The following is a 7,880-nucleotide window of genomic DNA, read 5'->3' on the forward strand; positions in this document are numbered from 1 at the left end:
TCATGATATGCAAGGCACAAATGTCCATCAAATTCATTGTGTACTTTTGGACATGGAAAAGGGAGGTTTCATTAGCAGTTCGTGTGAAGATCATTTTCAATTGATATTTGATGTCATTGCACTGGAGTTTAATGCTGATGGCAAAACCTAAAGCACAGGTCTCATCCAAAATCCTTTGGAATCAATGTGATTCTTAACACTAACTTCTGTGAAGCCAGGATTTCTACCTAAATACTTTCAAATAAAATGCATAGGTTACTTCTAGATCATTCTGATCACCTGTAGGATTCTGCCAGACTAAACTGTGACAGTTTGCCTGCCTCTGAGGACAGATTCTGTGAATCCTAAAAGCTTACACTTTGCATATAATAATTATATCCAATAAAAAAATAGCATGAAGTGACTTCCAAAATCCAAAGGTCAAAAATTCAGCTAACATATATTAATCTTTATTATGTAACAATGACATAATAAATAAGCTTATGAGTTCATATGACCTGTACAAAAAGCCAAAAAGATATTGCACCAAGTTAGGTACAGGCTATTTAGAGTTAATATTTGTTAAACATATGATCTAAAATTATATACACTTATGGAGTTAAGGCAAAACTAGATAATACCTTTAACACAACAAAAGGTTTGAAAAATAGACATAATTACAAAGAGGGGGGTCTCATTTCCAGCTAATAAAGTGGGTGTGTCTAAGGAAGGAATCCCTTAGATTTTTAATAAAGCAGTTATTATCAATCACATTAATTAAAACTGTGAGATTAATGTGTGAGATTTCCTGAAGGGCAAAGCTGCTTTGCAAAGTTGTGCCTGAATGATCACCTTTAACCCTGGTAAGAGTATTTTTCTTAATGGTTATAATAATCTGCACTTCTTTTTAGAAAACACCATGTGGAAAAGAGGAATACCTTACATACACAACTAAAATACAATCATAACCTCTTAGCTTTATGTGAGCTAGACATAACTGTGACTTGTGACAGAGCATAGATATATGGGTGAGCCATCCAACAGACTACACGCAGAGAAGAATTAAAGTCAATTACGTATCAATAATAATTACCTTTCTCAAGACAATGGAATAAATCATGTCATTTAAGTCCCAGTGACAAAAACATGTATGACCAATATATCAATATACAGTTCTTTGGCAGCAACACACTAACTCTTGATTGAAGTCTGAACTCAAACTCTCCTAAATTATAGACTTGGTTGCCAGTCTTTTCGTAATTAAAGAAAATCCACTTCTCTCATGAATCCAATAAGTCCAGTAAATGAAATCTGAATAAATCTTGCAGGCAGCTTTAGACTGTAACATTAAGCATAGATATTTATCGTCTGCTTTAGTTTCAATCCAAATATATTGTATTTAAACACACGAAATTCTGTGAAACTTCTGAGTAGTTCAGATGGGGCCAAAATCCATAAAGAGAATCCATATTCACCCATGAAAAAACAATAAAGAAACATCAATCCCATGATGATAAAATGATCTTCATGTAAAAGGGGCAATGATGAGTCCACACCTGGATGAATGTCACAGGAAAATTGACTTTACAGGGGAAAGACCAGAAAGCCAGAAAACGTAGAATACTGCCATCCACCGACCAGATTACCTTTCTCCAATTTCAGGTAAACCTTATCCTCCTTGTCTAGATAGAGCAGGACTCCATTAGTGGCAGCTTCACGTGTGACGTCCTTGTCCCCAGCAAAAGCAGAAATGACTGGCTTTCCGTTTAGCATCAAATTAACCTACAAGAGAAAAAACACTGAAAAGCTCTAATTAACAGGAAAACATCAACAAGTCTCAATGAATATTAACTGCAGTGCCAGAGGTCTGTTTAAGGGCCTGCTGTTTGCTGTTGTTATTGTTTGTTTCTTTTTAACTAATTACATTCATGTGGTGTGGACTTGTTTCATGGGCTTGATCTGCGGCTAAATGGGGTCAGTGCGATGCTGCCCACTGACTACAACGGCCCGGGCTCAGACAGTGTGAAAGGTAAATGAGATATTGTTGTCATCAGTTGCATGACCACATTAATTGTTGGCAGAATAGCCCTATCTATGCTAACTCTCTGGTGATACAGACCTGTAAGCTAGTACCTCAGTTTTGTTTCACATTGCTTACTTCAGAAGGTATTTAAAGGCAGTATTTTATGAACAAAGAAGACATTTTCAAGAAACTTAGGCACCCAGAGATACAATGTAGGCACCTAATGAGATTTCCCAGTAGGCTGGGAGCTTACACTTCATTGAGAGCAAAACATACATCCTTTCCATTATTGACTGCAGCTTAATTTTAAAGTCTAGGACAGACCTTCAGCTTTAGGAACCACCACACTGTGTTTTGATACTGAATCCATTTGTCCATAAAACACTTCTGGATGTACACAGGGCCTCTTCTATGAAAGCCACACTACACAGACAGTTGTGTAAATGAAAAGTTGGGCAGGGGTCAAAAGAATGGACAGATTCAGGCATTTTCATTTTTCCTATTAGTTTTCCACTTCTATTTCTTTTTAAATGACTATAATACAGTCATGGAAGGGTGAATTAAGAAATGCTTGGTTAAACTGAGTATTCTGGCCTTGCATATGCTTATATTAATTTTAATGGGAGTCACAGTGGAATAAATTACTGCTCAGCATAAGTCAGGGCAGCAGAATCTGGCCCTGATTTGGCATTTGCTTATCTGGGAAATCCACTTAATCAGATATCCCCAGGGAACCAATATCGGTTTAATGATACTTAATGGCACTAACAGATGTTTCAGGGGCATAGTAATATCACTTATGTAGGAAGCCTTCAGGTGATTTAGTGGTGTTTGTCTGTATGTGGATGAGACTCAAGCTGGTTTGCTCTACTGCAATGGTTTTCAGTCCTCCCCTTCACTATCACACACATGAAAAGGTCATCAAGACTTCACTTGTTGCTTAATTTAAGTTCATCTTATTTGTTCTGTACCATCTCTGTTGTTCGGGTTTCCCTGCAGGTCATCTTACAGCTATTTGGATTACAGCAGAAGACATACCACAGGTTTGCCTCAGATTTACATTAACTGTGCCAAAATGGAGCTAACCAAATTCATCCATCACTTCTGAAAATCTTGATCTATGAAAGATTTTAAGTCATGTGGTAGGTCATTAAATTCCCTGTTATAGGCCCCAGACTATCAGGTTTGAGTACTTGGGAGTAAAGCACTGAAGGCTGCACTAGGCTTCCAGAATCCAAGCCTGAACATCTTTCCTGGCAATACGTATTTTTAATCTGATGAAGGTGAATGACATACAGTTATTCTAGGCCATTTCAACCCTCAGCATTTAAGAGAGTGAGAGGAACATCATTTGATCCTATTAAATAGTTTACAAGCTCATTATAGGAGAGTTCATGATGTCAATATTTCATCTAAGACTTTTATCTGAATGGAAAACCTTTCCTGAATGGAAGCAGGATTTCAAGTTGTAAACTGAAGGTGAATTTCCCCAGGGATGGGAACGTGTCTTACACCAGCTTCCTCTGCCTCCTGTACCATTTACACTTTTCTCAGGAGCTTTCACATGGCAAACCAAAGCCAAAGCTGCCACAACGAAAGGGCTGATCACGCCTCCTGCAGAAATCAGTTTCCTCTCAGCCCTGTACACTGGAAACCACATTCAGGAGGAAATCAGAGCAGGATAAAAGCGTCAGATACTTCTATGAATCCAATGGTCTCATAGGTGGAAACAGGAGAAGCTACAAACATTATTCCAAAGCTAGAAAGCCAGCATATATGTCACAGAAATTGCATGACCTGGGGTGAAGATTAAGGAATGATTTTAAGGAATTTACTTTTGGCTCAGCAATGCGATGTTGAGGAACTTAGAGGCTTTTCCTCAAAGATAGTACATATTTATATTTAATTAAGCAGTTCAGCTGCTATTAAGCTGCAAATGAAAACATAGAATTGCACTTTTTTTTTAGTATATGAGGTATCTTTTATGCATTATATAGTGAAGCAAGTTAGCAAGTTTAAAATGCCATGAAGGTTCCCTAGAAGCAGCATAACATTCTGGTGTAGTGGCAGAACAAGCAGAGCACAGCAGTCTGGTTTCATGAGCATCTATCTGGCATCGTGATCTGACAGCCAGGTGACAAGATATTACCAACATAAGCAACTGTGGTAGGTATTCCCAGAACCCCTGTGTTCAAGACAGTGAGTTTAACCAGTAGAAAAATATGACTTTTCAATAGTATTTATGCAATCAAATGAAATTCAGAGATATATTTTACCCTTGATTGTCTCATTCTATTCAACATTTCACTCTACACCAGATAGTTAGTACTTAGAGTACAGAAGTGAAGCTGTGGCAATTTATTTCAGGTGAGAATCCTGCCTCATTACAGCTGTATGGTTTAAATACATTCACTCCACTGCTGGGAACTGTACACCACAAGTTACTTTAAACTAAGCTATTCTTCCTTGAAAGTTTGTTAAATGCTTGTGTTCCGTCAAGATTCTATTGTGAATAAACAATTTAAGTAAAAGATTTTATAGTTATACTTGATCAACGTACCTGTATTGTTTGGCTCTGATAGACTTTAATTACGTGAAAACTGAAACTGTAAATTCCTTTTCTTGGTGCTACAAAGACAGATTCCAATGTGAAAAAATTGCCCACATTTACTAGGATCTACAAACAGAAAGTACACAATGGGAATTAGTACAGGTGTTCAGCGCTAAATAATACATATAGACTATTAAATGTTTCCCCACAGATATTTGTCCATCTACGTCTCTGATTTTTCATTCATTGTTCTATCAGCTAAGTTGAAATATTACTGATAAAATGGATGTTTATTTATATTTATTGTACAACTTTACTATAAGTAAGCTAGGGGGAGAATGTTTCTTACTTTGCTACTATGTCATACCTACAAGATCTTCCTTCTACACATGCTTAGAGGATATTAAAAAAAGGCTTTTTTTTTTTGTTCATCATACCCCAAAAATGACATCAAAACTCTGATTCTGGGAGTGGCATATTGGTTTTGGCTAAAAAGCACTGGCCAAGAAAACACCACCTTCCTGAAAGTATCAAACTGTGAGGAAGGCTGTGTGTGAATGCTGTAATTCATTCACCAGTTCAGAGTCAGCCTGAGCTACCAAAATACCTGGCATATGAACGAGATCTGGCTGTGAGCTTTTGCTGCTTTGTTTTTGTAAGCACTAATAATAATTTGGGTTTGATTAAACAGAGACAGGGAACCAAGAGGAATGTACCAGACGAGTGCATCATATATATGCTAAATCTCTTCTTAAATGACTAATTTTTTCTTTCTTCCCACTCGGTTATGCTCTATTTTTAATTGGTATTTTCAGGCTCCTTTATGCCAGACACAGCCCTAGAAAGCCACGAGGAATGCCCACGAAGTTAGGGTGATTCAGATCACCAGCATAAAGCTACGTAACAAATCTGGCTTCGGCTGTCAGGATAATTTACTGCTCATTTTGATATGATCTAGGAAGTAAAATGACTATCAGTCTCAATTACCTGCCCTAGGACAGGACCTGGCATATGAAATACGTGCTGCAACCTGCATGTTAAAGCATGACTGACTGAGAGGGGCTGTACTAGGAACCTGTGGTTTTTAGAGAAAACTGGAATTATTTTTCCTTAAAAACTGTTCTTCTCTTCCCCCTCCAAGGCTCCACCAGCCAACCGAAGTGTGACGGGGCTGCCCGCACCCGGGCACCGCCGGTCCCCCAGTGCCTCGGGGTCCCCGAGGGCTGCCCCGGGGATGCTCGCAGGGCCCCGGCGGTCTTCCCCCAGGTTCTCCCGGCCCCGCAGCCCCCCCGGCCGGGCTTCACCTCGCCACCCTGCCGGGTGCCATCCACCGCCGGGCCGGGAGGGGCCGGAGGGCACGGAGCGCACGGCCCCGGAGCCCCGTCGGCGGCCGCCCCCCTCCGCGCCCCGCTCCGCCCTCCCCGGCGGGCAGCCCCTTCCTTCCCCGGGGGGGGGGCTGGAATTAAAGCCCCCTGCTCCTCAGGAGACCCCAGCCTCCCGTTTCCCCAGCTTTGGGGCTGGGGTTCCCCGCGAGCATCACCCCAGGGCGCCCCGGTTCCGCGGGACACGAGGGGACGGCACCTGTTGATCACCCCCCAGCCCCTCGGGGATCCCCCCGGACCCCCCTCCGGGTCCCGAAGCCCACCTGGTCGAAGTAGATGATGCGCGTCTTGTTGCTCATCTCGGAGGGCTCGTGGTTGGTGCTCCTCACGGCCGAGAAGGCGACCTTGGAGTTGGCCGCCCTCACGGAGATGCCGAGCGGGGAGGAGGAGGACGAGCCCTTGGCGTCGGTGGCGGGGTTGGAGTCGCAGACCACCAGGCACTTGCCCTCCAGGACGATGGGCTCCGTGTCGTTCTGCGCCCTCGCCGCGGGGCCGCCCAGCGCCAGGGCCAGGAGGAGGAGGGCGGGCAGCAGCCGCCAGCCCATGGTCGGCACCCGCGGCCCCTCCGCGCCGCTCCGCGCCCCGCTCCGGCCACCGCGCACCCGCGGGAGGCCCCGCCGGCAGCCCCGCACTGCCCCGCACCCGCACCTCCCGGCACCGCCGCTCCGAAGTCTTCTCGCTTTTCCTCCGGCTTCTTCCCTCTGCCTCTTTTTTTTTTTTTTTTTTTCCCCCCTCTCTTTTTCTTCTCCTCCCCCCCACCCCCCCTCCCCGCCACCACTTTGTGTCTTCTTTTTTTTTTTTTTTTTTCTTTTTGTTACCCGACTCCTCTTTCAAACCCGCCGCAAAAAAGCAGCCGGACAAAATAAACACTTCCCGGCGCCCCCTTTTCTCTCCTCTCTCCACATCAAAAAAAAAAAAAAGAAAGTAAGAAGGAGGGGGGGTGGGTGGGAAAAAAAAAAAAAAAAAAAAAAGCCCACAGGTGAATTATTGATGAGAGAGAGGAGAAGAGAGGGGTCACGAAGAAATAAAACCAGTTGGCGTTGCCATGATTGCCGCTGCCGGCTCGCTCTCCTCTTTGAGCTGGAGATCCAGGATGCTCGGAGTGGCGGAGCGGAGAGGTGGCAGCTTCCCCCAGCTGCCAGATCCCGTGTCTGATACCACCGCCGGGGTGCTGCAGACTCCAGATCTCTCTCTCTCTGCCTCTCTCCGCCACAATTCCCCAAAGAGTTATGTCACAACAAACCTGCCCGTCCCTCGCCCAGCTGGGCAGATGCGGGGCTCCATTAACAGAGACCCTCCTCTTCAAATTGCCCCCTCCGCCGACTCGCACACTTGTCCTCCCAGGCAACTTTTTAAGCAGCTGCAAAGCCAAAGGGAAAGCAACAAATCAGTGCAACGTCCCTCGTTTCCAAAAGGAGGCGGGGGTAAGAACTGCAGCCTGGTGGAAAGGCGTGCTTCTAAACCTGGAGGAGTCTCCCGGGGCACAGACCTGCCGTGCCTTTCTTTGTGGCTTGCATTTTGGCACGACACCCTGACCCCGTGTGCACTGCCACTGATGCCCCAGAGCCCGGCACTGGGTAGGAGGAGGAGGGAAGCAGCCCCCCTCAACGCCCCTCGCTCAGACCCCTCATCACTGAAAGGACTTTCCTGTCTTCCCTTTGAGGATTAATATTGCCAGGTATTGCCTCGTGGTGCTGCCAAATGGCTGCTGCTGGTAACGTTTGGATTAGACTCCCCTGTCTAGTGATATTTCTTGTTTGGATGTGTGCTGAAAGGACGGGAAGAACAAGCAGGTGCCTTTGCTCAGTACTCCCACGCACCAAGATTATTACAGACTTGACTGGTATGGCACTGGTGACGGCTTCTAGAGCAGATCTTTCTTGCATCACCTGGTCCCATGATGCACTGAAAACATCTCTTGGTGAAACCCAGTCCCATCGAAGGA

The 7,880-nt window shown here is 44.4% G+C and overlaps 1 protein-coding gene across 1 annotated transcript; it reads right to left on the bottom strand.

Moving 5' to 3' along the window:
- Positions 1–462: 462 nt before the first annotated feature.
- On the bottom strand, positions 463–6,480 carry CBLN4 (cerebellin 4 precursor). Its single transcript, XM_032198309.1, has 3 exons — positions 6,199–6,480; positions 4,563–4,679; positions 463–1,761 (listed from the first exon to the last, which is right to left on the bottom strand). Exons 1-3 carry the CDS (start codon positions 6,478–6,480, stop codon positions 1,564–1,566), a joined length of 597 nt encoding a protein of 198 aa, XP_032054200.1. The 3' UTR covers positions 463–1,563.
- Between the last annotated feature and the right edge of the window lie 1,400 nt (positions 6,481–7,880).

The sequence above is a fragment of the Aythya fuligula genome, chromosome 16, assembly GCF_009819795.1.
Source record: "Aythya fuligula isolate bAytFul2 chromosome 16, bAytFul2.pri, whole genome shotgun sequence".
NCBI classification, from domain to species: domain Eukaryota; kingdom Metazoa; phylum Chordata; class Aves; order Anseriformes; family Anatidae; genus Aythya; species Aythya fuligula.

Coding starts and splice junctions, on each gene's coding strand:
- CBLN4 (XM_032198309.1), bottom strand. CDS start 6,480: ATGGGCTGGCGGCTGCTGCCCGCCCTCCTCCTCCTGGCCCTGGCGCTG. Junction 4,680..6,198: donor GCATCATCTACTTCGACCAG/GTGGGCTTCGGG, acceptor TTCTGTTTGTAG/ATCCTAGTAAATGTGGGCAA. Junction 1,762..4,562: donor ATCAGAGCCAAACAATACAG/GTACGTTGATCA, acceptor TTTCTCTTGTAG/GTTAATTTGATGCTAAACGG.